The following is a 14,679-nucleotide window of genomic DNA, read 5'->3' as shown; positions in this document are numbered from 1 at the left end:
GGTAATCACCTCTAGAAGAGTACTGCCCTCTTCCTCTTGAGCCACCAAAGAATGGATTTTTGAATTGTAGGGTGCCCAAAGCCCTGGCCGTGTCGGTATCCTTTTTTATACCTTGGAGAGCTTCATCAATATGCGGCCCGAAAAGAAGCTGGCCATCATAGAGCATATCCAAAATTTTCGTTTGTATTTCAGGTCGAAAAGAAGTTGCTTGCAGACAACCCTGGCGACGTAACACTGCTGCGCCAACCAGTTGGCGAAACCCAGTAGATGCGATATCCATCTCGCAATCTATTATTTCCGATGACAAGCGTTCACCTTCAGGCAAGATCTTTTTTGCTTCTTCTTTTGATTCTTCTGGCAAGGCTGCCAGATACGGAGCTATGTCTGCCCATAACTGTCTTTTATATTGTCCTAACAGTGCCAAGGCATTGGACACCCATACTGTTAACACGGACATTGAAGAAAAACGCTTTCCGATGTTATCAAGCATTCAGCCTTCCTTATCCGGAGGAGCAGTTAGCGGGGTAGAAGGATTTTTTGATTGTTTTTGAGCCGCTTGCGTTATGACAGAGTCTGGTTTGGGATGTCCTATCAAGCAAGCTGGAGCAGTATCTGGCGCTCTGTATTTTTTATCCAGACGAGGCAATACTGGGGGCACTGAGGAAGGGTTATGCATAATCTTCACACCCTGACCCCATATGTATTCCATCATGGGTATAGATCTGACCGATTTCTTGAAAGGCGCCTTAAAATCATACAAGAAGCAATCTTGTTGGTGTGAAGTCATGGGTATTTGAAAAAACGTTGTGCCGCTCTCTCAATTATGTTATGAAATCCCTCAATGTCCTCAGGTGGTTAATCAGCCTGCGCAGGCACCAGAGAAGCAGGACAGGGAATGACATAGTCGTCCCATTCATCATGGGTAGACAGGGAATCATGAAATTCCCCCTCTTCATGCGGATCTTTCTCCTCATCATCAGTAGAGGTAGGAGGCAGCGAAACGACAGGCTCCGGCTGTAGATTCAATGGTGGAGGCCGTGGTCTTGGAGGTGGAGAAACCGTTGGGGGTTGAGACTTAGAAAATGTAGGAAACCTCTGTTTATAGTCTGTAATGAGGAACTGTAGGTCTGAAACCAAGGATGCTGGTAGGCAAATCATAGGAGGAGGAGGCGGCTGGTAATCTTCCCGATAAGCTGTCTGATCTTCCTGATCCTGGTCCTCCTCATCTGAACTATCTTGGTACTTTACATTAAGTTCAGAGGGGCTTGTCGCTGTTTGAAACATATTGCCCTCGTCAGAATCCTCCTCTTCCAGAAGGCATGCAGGAGGCAATGGTTGGACCCTACTTGGAGAAGTCAGGGCCGTTATCAACGTACGCTTCGTGATTTTTAGATGTACGTAAGTACTTTTTAAATTGGAATCAGTAATCGTCGACGAGCCCGTCGACGGTGAGACGTCGACAGGTTTTATTGCCGATGGAGTTACTGTCGAAGGAGCAGTCGTCGACACCGCTGACATCGACGATGGAGATTTTGTCGACGAGCGTAGCGTCGACAGTTGCTTTGATGTCGACGAAGTCTTCTTTATCTTTATTGTCGACCACACAGACCTACCGGCCGTCGACGATGGAGTCGTCATCGTGGATAATGACGAAGCCGCAACAGACGAGGAGACAATCGTCGTCGACGAAGTCACGCATAAGGACGTAGACACAGATCTTCTCGTCGCTGAAGCCACCGTCGACCATGTTGTCGACGGTGAAGACTTTTTAAGTGTCTTCTTCTGAGGATGTTACTAATGTGGGGCCTTTGGCCTATTACTCTATATGTCTAATGGGACATTACTTTATTTATGTACCGGGGACTCCCATCCCGACGACGGGGAATGATTCAGGCATGTGAATCTATGAAAGATACCCTAATACTGGATAATATTACCAATTCTATTAGTATTTCTATTACTGCCAGTATAAATATTAATACTGGCTTCTGATCTCACAATGGCAGAAGCTTGGAGTGAGGGGATATTTGATGAGGTGGCGGAGGGTATGTTGCCTATTCCCCTGGATGATGACTTTGTTATTTGGGTTGATGCAACTCTCCAACGGACAGATGCCCACACCTTCATGCTCTTGAGAAGGAACACTAAAATGGTAGCGGCGAACTGTAGCATAAACCCCAAGCTGGGAGGGAAGATGAGGGTCCCTCTTGACCATACAGACCTCTGGAAGCTGTAAAGGGTTATGGATATGTTAAGCCTATGGCAAACACTAAAACACGGTCTTCGCCCGTTCACATCACCTTCAAAAGTCTTAGTATGGCATTCCTAAATCGGTGAGCCTCCACGATAGGGGATCTGCAGGGTTAACCTAATTCAGCCAGATGTGCTACAGTGAAATGAAGATGTTGATAATGGGGAAGAATTTGGTTACCTTGATCTCAATGGTTCCAATAAGGAAAAAGGGCACAGTCAACCATGGCGACCGAAGGGCAGTGCTCAGCATCTCAGGTTGGATAACCTCTCTAGTGGGGCAACATAAAGCCTGAATAAGTTAGAAGGCATATTGAACCTGGTCGATATTTACCACCTACACTCAGTGGAGTTAGTTCCAGCATAAAAAATGGCCCAAAATGTGGGCAATAGAATTTGCTAACCTATGGGCCATGAGGTCAGGGCCTCCTTAGGGTGGAATGCCCACATCCATGCCTTGATAGAAAAGTCACCTCAACACCAGAGATTGATGGCCACTTTTGTAGCCAAGTTTATTAAGGACCCCTAAAAGGGGATTAACCATTTCTGGAAGGCGTGCCAGGATACTCTCTTTGATAACTTAGGGCCAACGACCAACATTTGGACATGTCTAAGGAGGCCAAGGACAATGGCAGTATAGTATCACTGGATATGTTGTCAGGATGGGCAAGGAGGACACTATGCTTTCTTGGAAATGTCAACTGTGCACTCTTCTATAGAGAGAAGATGTTCCCTTTTAATGAAGTCCAATCTCAAACTGGGGGAATTAGCCACATCTGAATCAGGCCCTGTATCAGAGGAGGACTCTTTGAAGACACAATTATAAAAAATAATAAAAAGAGCTGGAAAGATGTGTAACAACTTTCTCCTCACTGGATATAGCCCTGAAATCAATGAAAAGAGTAACACTGTTGATCGCTGGTTGTGGTGGTTTGTTCTGGATCATGGAAACCTTAACGTTGAAGAAAGAGTGGTCCCTTCCCTAAGCCACCCTACCAACTTGGAGCAAATACCAATCTTGTGGACGCCCTGGAAAAGGAACAACTTCTGGAGGACTTGAAGCACAAAGCGCAAAAACTCCAAAGATGAATATCCAGAAGGGCTGGAGACAACGAGGAGGACCAACCTGGAAAAAAGGCAGAAAAAAACAGGAAAACTAGTTGAGGACACAAGGAACTAACTAGGAGTATGTACACAGAACAAGGACGTTTGCGACGCACTCCTGATAAGGTCTGGCAGCCTTATAAACTACCAAATGACCTGGAAAAGGAAGTAACGGCAGGAAGGAGATAACCGTCATCTTGGATTGAGGATGATCCATAGAGAATAATATGGGAAGTGCAATCTAGGCGGGGGATTTAATAATCAAGATGGCACCGCCTGCCCAGGACGAAGAGGAGATCTCAGCCTGCACCTGCCTGTCCGATCTACCCAGTGGTAAGAAAACTGCTGGGCAAGAGGTAAGATCAAACGTGGACCAGCTACATCACATACGTTGCTCTACTGGCCCACTGTTTGAGATGCATACCACTCGGAACACAGTGTGCCATTCAAACACATTTTTGGTGGGGTCAGAAGAGGCAGGGGGGCGACCTTCCGGCCATCCATACAACTCTCAAAGTTATCAAGGTAATTATCCAGTTCCAATACCATGATCAGAACTGGTTTAGGGCTTTCTTTCCAACCATACGACGTAGTAGCAGAGGAAATTTCCATGGAACTATCAATGCCCGAGAAAACCATCAGGTAAGGAGTATCCTTTCTTCAAATTCAAAGGTGGAAAGTCACCTGGGGTTATTCTTTCACCAATAGAGGGAGAATAAAGGGGACACGTGGGTCCTGCACACTGTTGGTTTTCAAATAGAGTTTTCTGGCACTCCAGTTCAGAACAGGAGCCTAGGAACAGTTTTTTGGGCTGAAGTAGAACACCTTGTGATTTCACTGTAGCTAAATTCCCTTTTGGACATTGTTCCTTCCCTCTTGCATTCACAGGGATTGTTGGGCAAACTTTTCTTGGTTGAGTAAAAGGATATGAGTATATGCCTGATGATAAACCTCTGGAAGTGCAGTCAGTGGTTTATGTACTGCCACTTCAAGATGGAGGGTCTCCATCCTCCGACTGGGCGATTGGATGGTACGGTTGGATCTGGAGGACGCTTACTTCACAATTCCAATTTTTCCATTCCACTGCAGATTGATGCTGGTCATGTGGGACGGTCAGGTGCACAAGTTTGTGGCACTTCCCTTCAGACCTTCGAAGATCATGCGACCAGTGGAGGTGCGGTTACGCCACAAGGACGTTCTGATGAAAATATACTTTTACAATAAGTTTTGGTTACAGCAGGAGTCATCAGATCTCCTCTAGAACCTTGCTATGATGCAATCCCTCTTCAAAGCAATGGGTTTTGCTCAAATCAGAATTTGCTCCCTAACAATCAATGTGCGTCCTAAGTTTTATCATCAACTCAAACCATCAGGTTCTGAAACTCGCTCACAAGAAATTGACATTGAACAGAAAGGAGCTGAAGTGCAACTTGGCAAATACATTTGGATCACTTCATTATTGGATAGGCCGTCTGGCATCATCCATTCAGACTATATTTCTGGACACACAATGGGGCTCTTCAGAGGTTGAAGGTGGCTCACTTAAGGAGGGGCCTCACTTACAAGGCTCAGGTATGTCTTACCAAGGAAGCCAGGACAGAGATACAGTTGTGGTTGGACCACATGATGGCCTGGAATGGCAAAGCCATTTTCGATTGGTTCCTGATGGCGTTATTAATTTGTATGCCAGCCTTACAGAAAGGAAAGCTATTTGTGGGAACGTTACCACTGGCAGTGTGTGGACAGACCAGGAGAGAGAGTTGTATACAAACAACTTGCAGGGTCCTTTTCAGTGCAATCTTAAACAAGAGACAAAGGGGAAGTTAAATCAAATCAAGGGCTGAAATTGTAGACATCTGAGGGATTTCAGTGCATGGAAGCTGCATCCAGCCCTATTCCTGATGATCATGAACAGATGGGGCCTTTGCCAGAAGGACTTGTTTGTGTCTCGCCTCGACCATCGGCTTCCTCAATTTCTTCAGCTGGAAGCCAGAACCTGTGGCACTGGTGATGGATGCTTTCTTGCAGCACAGGAGTCAGTATCAGGGAAACAACCTATCTAGCATTCTCATTGATTACCAGATTGACAGCCCAGGTTGCATGCCAGAAGGCGTAACTCATAATATTAACTCTGATTCTGAGGTATCAATCATGGTTTCCAGTTCTTCTTGAGCTTTCTATGGATGCTCCAATCCTACTTCCCCAGAGTCAAACCATATTGGCGGATGTTGGGGCAACTCACACCAATTGATCCTGGAGGATTAGAGGAGATGCTTTTTGAAACAGGCTTCAGATCTCATCAGGTGAGAATGGGCTAATTCCACCTCTAAACAGTATCGCTTTGCTTTGTGACAATTGTTCCATTTGTGTGTGGTACGGAATTTGGGTCCTGTGGGGGCAGACATAGTCCACATTTTGTATTTCCTGTCAGAATTATCTCCTGGAGGTGTGTCGTACTATACGATTAATAAGGTAAGGCCTGTCATTTCAGCAGGCCGTGAACCCTGCAAGTGTTACTGGTAGGGGAACACCTCTTGGTTTGTAAGGGATTTTTAAGGGGTGATAGGCTTTCTAAACCTCCTGAGTGCAGATATTCATAGTTCAGGGATGTTACCATAATCCTACATCTTTTGGAATCATGGCAGGATAACGTTTTTCCTAACCAGGAGATAACTAACCAGTAATTTGAAAAAGCTTTTGTATTTAAACTCATGTAAATGAGTTTCGGATGAGAGCATTGGATGTGTTCTCCAGCATTTTTATGCCAGGTGAGATAACCATCACGGTGTCTTGGAACACAAAGACCAGTACTAAAACTGACCATTATCCATCATTCCGCGGGGGAGCGGGTCGTAGGAGGGAGGTGGGAGGAGGAAGGTGGGGGAGGGTTAAGGTACAAAAAAATAAAATGAAAATAAACGTACCTGGATATGCCGCCGCCTCCCGCGCATCGGCTCTTCCTGCTTCTGGCTCTGGGCACAGATTCCCAGACTGCCCTGCAGCCAATCCTGAAGCTGCTCTCGCATGAGAGCAGCTTCAGGACTGGCCTGAGTGTCAGCAACTGGCACTCCCAGGCAGACTGGGAGCCTGTGCCTGCTCTCTCCCGCCCCAGCAATCAGCTGAGGCTGGAGAGACCTTCACTGCGCATGAGGTGTTTGGCCGACCTGAGACAGCCGGCCATTCACCTTATGTGCAGTGAATGGAGTGCCCACCACTCCCCACCAGCAGTTACATCCCCTGGACCCATCCCCCAAGACTCGTCAGAGTCCTGGGTGCAGGTCCAAGGGATTAAAATAAAACGATAATAAAACAGGTTTAAAACTCGTTTTATTATTACTTTATTTACTGGTGGTGGCAGGGAGAGCGGCGTTCATCTACTCTAATGGAGCGGCCACAGTTGATTCCCAGATAACCCAAAGCTCTGTGCGTTTAGCTGTCTAGCAGCATATGAGAGTAACGGAGGAACTAAGACCAGCAACTGTTAATCTCTTTAAATAAGTCTATTAAGCCTTTCTTTTCACAAACAATAGCCCATTGGGTACGTTGGATAATGACAGAAGCAGGCATCGATAGCTCTTGTTATGGGGCACATTCAGCTATGAGGGCTCTCGCCTCTAAGGCGTTTATGATTGGAGGATGTTGGAAGGAAATTTGAAGGCAGCTGACTGGTTGTTAGATTCAACTCTTAAGAAGTTGTACGTTTATGCCAGTAATGGGAATGGCTTAGATGGTGGTGAGTGAGCTTTAAACAAGTGTAATCCAAGTCTGTGGTCCTGACATAGAAAGTAAAATGTCCTAGCTATCATGAAGGAAAGTTTAAATTCTATAAAGGACACAGAGGCAAGGATTATCGGACCCAAGGAGGGACATAGTCATCCTCCCCACACTTCGACAATATTTCGGTGGGATTCAGTTTTGAGCTCAGTATCACTTTTGTAGTTTTACACAATGCAGGAGTTGTAGTTCTTTGCTTGAATATTGTTTATACATATATTGATGTCTTTGGCTTCAAAGCTAAATAAATAGAAGGAAAAAAAGCATAATCCTCACCTCCGTGTCCTTAGTGGAACTGAAACTTTCCTTCAATAGCTATGCAATTTTACATTCTAAGGACCTTCATCTATTTATACAATACTGTAATTTAACAGCTACTCATATGTTTAATCAGACAGTTTAAAAAAAGAACATTGAGCTGCAATAGGCAAGAAATAAAATTGGCTAACAGCAAGTAAAGGCTTGTATACAAATCATAAATACAGTGTTTGATTTTAGATATGTTCTGTGAATGTAAAAAAAAAATAAGCTGACCGTATAAGGAATCAAACAGAGGAGATAATGAAAGTAAGACTCTTGAACTTTTGAAAATGATCAATGCTCCTATTAGGGAGTGGTTAGTAACTTATTTTGTGATTAATAAAAAAACATTACTATACAAAACAATACATTGTCATGACATCTAAAACAATATAGAAAATCAAATCCACCTTAAAGTTCAATAGCAAATGAGAATAAAGTGCCATAAAAGTGCAAAAGCAGTGTTAGAAATGGAATTTCTGGTTGGCTAGGGCTTGCGCCTAAGCCAGGCAGAAACCACCACTCTGGTCAGGGCAAGGGAGTTACACACCGAAGATAACCCCTGCTCACCCCCTTGGTAGCTTGGCACGAGCAGTCAGGCTTATCCCAGAGGCAATGTGTAAAGCGTTTGCGCTACACGCTCACATAGCAGCAACACACTAGGCACACCACAGAAGAAACTCTACTACTGGTACAATAATGACCTCAGCATTATCACATTAGCATAAACACATTACGCAATAGGCCTCACCATTATAACACATTATGAACAAATCACTATAGCATAGTTTTAGGCATCAATGCCTGGTGCATAATTCATCACCATAAACACCTTATGTCATAGGCATCACATAAATCACATTAGGGCCTTGCGCCCTAACAACCTTCAACTGATCCCAGGCCCACTGGTCTTTAACTGGGGCTCCGATGCCCTATGCCCAGAAATGTCAAGGAATGAAATGAGGCCTCTCAAATGGCCCCCTGTCTGCCTTGGCAGTAAAAACACAGTGCACCGATGCGCTGGGGCGTGGGATGCAACTCACCCCTTCTTTAGGCAGAGAAATGGCCCCCAAACGTTGCAGCTACTTGTGCTCTCGCAAGGCAGCTGGGATTGGCACAAAGAAGAACTGGGGGAGCCCAGATCACGGGGCTCCTCCTGGTGCCACAAAGAGATCCCCTTTGGTTGTGGCTGTGTGCCAACGGGAGGCTCAGGTGGACAGAACACGAACATTGGCCCCCACCGTGCCCTGGAGGGCACAAACAATGCTCTCCTTATCCCCCTTCACCGTGGCCTATAGGCAACCTAATAATGCTTCTGGGGAGCTCCCCTCCTCCCCCAGGCTCCCACCTCAGTCACTGACAATGTGCCTTGAAAAAGCCACACTCACCAGGCTCTTTCCTTGCCTCGCTGGTCTCCTTTGGTGCCGCTCCCGGGTTCTCCAGTCAGGCTTGACAGCATCCGGCAGGGAGCCCACAAGGCTCCAGTCCTCCGTCGCCCTTGGGGGAAGCTCCGCCCCTGATCAGGCAGACTTCCACCCGGGCCTGTGTCGATCTGGAGCGAAGTCTCCTGTTCTAGGGCTCCCTCTCTCTGCCCACAGTCAGGCTGCTCTTGCCTGACTTCCTGGTCGCCGCTCGACGACAATGCAGCGGCTGCTTCTCCTCGAGTCTCGGCAATGCGGGGTGGGCTCCCGCCAAGTAAGCGGCAATGCGGGGTGGGCTCCCGCCAAGTAAGCAGCAAAGCGGGGTGGACTCCCGCCAAGTAAGCAGCAATGCGGGGGGCACCCGCTCTAAAGGCACGGATGCGGGGTGGGCTCCCGCCTCCTCTCCAGCATGAATCAGCGGGGGATGCTCCTGCAAAAAGCAGCATAAATGTGGGGGAGGCTCCCACTCTCCGCACAGCAGCATGCTGCAAGGCACCATCTCCTCTTCTCTTCTCTTTGGCAATCAAGAGACAGCGCTCACAAGGCGCTAAGAGTCCTTTAAAGTTAAAGGGGCGGAGCACACAGGACCCTCCGGCAGGGGCCCTCCTTGTGGCAGTTCCTCCTGGGGCCCAGCAGCAGCAAGTACCCATGTCACGGGGAAGAACAGGAACAGCCTTTTCATGGGGTCACAGCCCCAATATTTGGGGCTTGGGGTGAACCAGTCCTAATTGGTTCTGGGGAGTGTGGAGCACTTTGTTTACAGGGCTCCTCTTCCCCTTTGTCAGGTGGGGGTTCTGTCATCAGACGCACCACATGGGGGCGGAGCCAGCCTTCACTGGCACAGACCAATTCAGGGTCAGGGGACTACTCCACCCACTACTCCAAATGAAGATGTCCCATTCAGCCTAGAGCTGACTCACAATGCCCCTCCTGGAGCCACACACACCTCACCAGCCCCTGCCACTCCAAAGCCAAATTCACATCAGGCAGGCAGACACATAGCACACAGAAATGCTAACTTCTAAAAGTGGCATTTCTAAAATAGTGATAATAAATCTGCGAACACCATTGCGCAGCATTTATTATTACTATTCCAAATATACCAAATTTGACCACGCTGCTCCTCTCATATCAGGAACTACCACTAAAACACTTATCAGGGAATCCCCGATGCATTCCTATGGGAGGGCAGCCCCATAGCAGTGAGAAACCAAAATGGCTGTTTGTCACTACCAGGACATGTCACACACTTAAGGTACATGTCCTACCTTCCAGCTACAATGCACCCTGCACATTGGGCTAGCTAGGGCCTCCCTTAGGGGTGACTGGTGGGTCACAGACAAGGCACACACTTTAGGTGGCACGTCACAGCGGCAGTAACACTGCGCCCACAGGCCCTGCAATGGCAGAGGCCTGAGACAGGTTTGAAAGGCTACTTTGGTGGGTGGAGCAAACAGTGCTGCAAGCCCACCAGTAGCATTTCATTTACCAGCCCAAGGTATATGAGATACCACTTTACAAGGGACTGACAGGTAAATTAAATATGCCAAACAGGTGTAGAACAATATTACCATGTTTACCACAGAGAGCACACACACTTTACACTGGACAGCAGTGCTAAAGTGCCCAGAGTCCTAAAACCACCAACACAATGTCAGAAAAAAGGCCAGGGGGAAGGCAAAAAGTTCAAGGATGACCCTGGAAAAAGGGCCAAGTCCAACAAGCGGACTACAAGACCTCCAATTTAATTTGGATCGAGTTCATGAACGTAACAAATCTTATTAAAAAACAGACTTCAGTAACATTACAACAGTATTCTACTGCGTCATCGCATGTTCATAGTTTCAATTACTTTAGGGTCGCAATTAGGAAATTTTTTAGCTACCAAGTAAATATTCGCAGCAACAAACTAAGTGGGCTAGACTTTTTCTGTAGTAGCTACAAAACCTACAGGCAGGAAAGAGTCTCACATCTTTCCATTTCGGTTTCATTTCTCCATCATTAAAAAGACCAAAACGTAGTCATAGAAAGTTAATTCTTAGGGCCCAAGGAATGGAAATCACATGAGGAGGAACAATACTTATTTGCAGCAAGTGCATCTCAAACTGTAATGAGAAATTAGAAATCACCAGTCATCAAGATTGCTCAGGGATCCAAGGGCTAAAGATAGAAAACAAAAATTGTATAAATACCAAAATACGAGTCCAAAGTGTAATGTGCATTCACATTACCTCTTTCATGAGTCTGTCCCTGGCTCTTCTTTCCCTTTCCCATTCTTCTTCTCTTTTTGCCCATACCTGTTTTGCTTCCTCTCTGTAAAAAAAAAAACAGACCACAAAATTATGATATTTTGACATAAAAAGAGTATTTATGGACAGAAGAAAGGGGATATTTGTAATGTGTTTTTTCAGTAACTGAATGCTCCTCTTTATTGTATATGAAATGCATACGCCTATTGGATGTTCCAAAAGCTTATTGGATTGATATTACTTTGATTGTAAGGAGGGTGGAGTAGCTGAGGTCATTACCGTAGTGGATCTTCTTTTTCTTGTTCAGAGGATCTGCCTTTGCAATACGTATACAAAATGCACTAAATGTATAAATTAGATTACACTATCACAAAAAAACTGTTTTCAGCTAACACATACACAGAATGAATTTGGAGACTGCATAAATAAAACAAAAATAGTCAATTAAAAGTGCAGCAGAAGATTTGCATTACCCTTCAGTAATTTAGTGTTTAGAAACTAATAATCCCAAAGGAATTGATCACAAAGCTAAAAAAGGCAATCAGTGAAAAATGTCACTATGCAAGAGATAACTTTAATCATAATTTGCAAATCAAGTTAACGAATGGCACATTCCACATGGCACATCACTGCTTAAATGCAAACACTACAGAGAAGTCATTCTTCACCTAATCATGGAAGAAAAGGACTGTGTAGTTACAATGCAGAGAATGCTAACAACATATGACAACTGAAGGGAACAGACAGGAGAGATGCTGATGTTCCAAAGTATCATGTTCTAGTAATGCATCATTGAAGGCAAATCCAGGAGGAGACAAATTATGATGATCCCTGCATAAATATTTACAGGTTTTACTATAATTCCACCTTTTGGTATGGATGTGTAACCAGTCTAATGTAACAGTGGCTAAAGGCATCTTACAAAGTGCCATTTAAATAGCACTTTTAGTTCAACAAAAAGGGAACACTGTTGACTTCTGTCTGCAAATCAGTGTGATAAAGGTGCAATAACAAATCCTGTAATATGCTAAATAAAAAGGTTGTTTGTAGATTAAATTTAAAGGACTGTATTATGTTTTTATGTCATACGGAAGAGCAAGCTATCATTGCTTCAGTGCTTGCGCAAACAATGCAGTACAACACTGAAAACTAAACATTATACATATGCCCTATTGACTCTTGACAGAGAACTAATGCCCTGATTTAGAGTTTTTTTTAACAGCTCCAATGGTTCAGGGAAAATGCCTAATGAAAAAAAATCACAAAAAAATTAAAGACATTGGTAATAATGTAAAATAATCACTCAGTGCAGTAGAAAAACGAAAAATAATAAGGTACCGACAACAAGTTCTTATAGACTTTTTTGGGGGGATATTGCAAATATTTGTATATGACAAATATTACAAATTCCAATATACTATTGGTACTCACAAGGTTACACACACACACACAACTATATATATAACTATGAGCTGGATATATATATATATATATATCCAGCTCAAATCCCAATTGTACTAACGTACACAAGGAAAACCGCACTCCGGGCAGCTTGAAATGCAAGTTTTTTATTTCATGGTTTACAGCAACAGCAACAGACGCGTTTCGGCGGAAGTGCCTTTCTCGATGCTGGTATGAAACGCCATGTTTTATTTGCATTCCAGCTGTCAAAATTAAGGAAGGACTTGCGTTCCACTACTAATGTGGGTGCCATTTTGTAACATGTTGAATTATATGTACAAATCATCAATTATTCGACAATTTATCATCTAAATGGTGTTTCATGATTCGCTATTTAAATAAATAACATTTCTGAATCAAAATTAAGCAAAAATAGTTAATTACCTAACGATGTAACATATATTGCTATGTGTCACCATAGATGAAGGTTTACGGATAGAGCCGTGGATCGGCTAATATCCTTCCATATGTAATCCCAATCACACCAAAGATCAGGATAAATTATGACTAATCATGAATGGTTAGAATGCGTGAACATATTACTGTTAAATTGTAAAGAAATTCATCTGAGTGCATGTCAAAACAAGGCAAAACATCAAATGTCCAATATTGACAAATTCGTTTGATTCTCAATTCATTGCTTCTTTGTACAGTACAAGACACTTAAAAAGACATAGAAATGGTAATTCATTCTCCTAAAATGCTCTGATCATATCCCATCTTTGGATACCCTATAATCACGTTCACAATTTTATTCTGAAACAGGGTGTAAAGCCCAAGATGAAAGTTCAAAGTAAGACATCTACTGTCCAATGCCTCCTATACTGTAGGTTTTACCTCAGTTTTAACCTATATGGACTGTCAGTTCCTCCCTACAATTTAAACCATGCGGGTGATTGGTGTGTAGATCTATGATGTAATGTGATTCTAACCTACGCAACTTCTTCAATCTATCTCCACCCCTTGGACTCTGGGCTACAGAATCCAAACCAAAATACTGTAACTGGTTACGGTCCCTACTGTGCTTGTCTGCAAAATGGTGCGCAACCGGGTATGCCTGATCATTTTTGTCGATGGCCCGCATATGTTCTAACACCCGCATCTTTACTGGGTTAATGGTACTCCTAATATATCGGACACCGCACAGGCACATCAAACAGTACACAACGAAGGGTGCTGTGCAGGTGATAAACTTCATGATCTTTTTTGTTGTGATCCCTGCATCTGGTATTTTGTATGTCAACACCCTCCTTCTGTTTGCGCAAGCCTTGCATTTGCTGCATGGAAAAAAGCCCATCATCTGTTTTAGGCCACTTATTTTTCCAGGCTATTTGTATATATATATATTTTTTTTTCCACCAAAGACGCAGCACTCTAGGCTTGGGTTTATCAACTTATTATTTATTTCAATTCTAGGACCAACGCGTTTCAGCCACACCTTGGCTTTTTTCACGGTAAGTGAGCCATCATTTGTGTTTGTCTTAAATCCCATTCTGCCTTAAAGTGGCATTCTGCGATATGTAGTTCACAGTAATTATATACATATTTACAATTTTGCTTTTAGCACCAGGTTATCAAAGTCAGCTTTCAATATTATTTGATTAGTCATGTAACACCCTTTTCTCATTTCGGTTTAGTGCCCGGACAGAGAATTACGCTTGCATTTTTAGACAGCTTGTTATTGTACATTACTCGATCTAGGCTCTCTTCACATGTAAGTAACAGTTACTCTTTATCATATTACTAGTTTAAGTTACACAAATGAAAGGCCTAGAGTGCCGCGTCTTTGGTGGAAAATTGTTGTTTTGGGTCATGATCCGACCCTTACGCAGAGCACCGGTAGCAGAGCGCGCGGGGTCCAAGGATCACTTTGTGCTGCATATATATATAATTTCTAATGATGAGTTCAAGTTTATGAATAATGAATTTCCAGCCCTCCCTGTGCTATATTTGATACCGAAGATTCACAAGAAAATAATACCAGTGCCCGGTAGGCCAATTATATCTGCCATTAAGAGTGACGGGGAACAAGTGAGTCGGTATATTGATTTTTTTCTTCAGGATCTAGTTAAGGAACTACCAAGTTATGTAAAAAACATGAGTGATTTCCTAACTAAAAT

General features: G+C 44.0%; 1 protein-coding gene across 1 annotated transcript in view; it reads right to left on the bottom strand.

Annotated features, from left to right (window-relative positions):
- TCHP (trichoplein keratin filament binding) overlaps positions 1–14,679 on the bottom strand; it is a 343,197-nt gene that overhangs the window by 59,374 nt on the left and 269,144 nt on the right. The window contains exon 10 of the mRNA XM_086943123.1: positions 11,081–11,162. Coding sequence (XP_086799249.1) covers positions 11,081–11,162 — 82 coding nt within the window. The remainder of the gene's footprint in view (positions 1–11,080; positions 11,163–14,679) is intronic.

The sequence above is a fragment of the Lissotriton vulgaris genome, chromosome 11 (assembly GCF_964263255.1).
Source record: "Lissotriton vulgaris chromosome 11, aLisVul1.2, whole genome shotgun sequence".
In the NCBI taxonomy this organism is placed as follows: domain Eukaryota; kingdom Metazoa; phylum Chordata; class Amphibia; order Caudata; family Salamandridae; genus Lissotriton; species Lissotriton vulgaris.
This window is presented reverse-complemented; position numbering and strand designations above follow the sequence as displayed.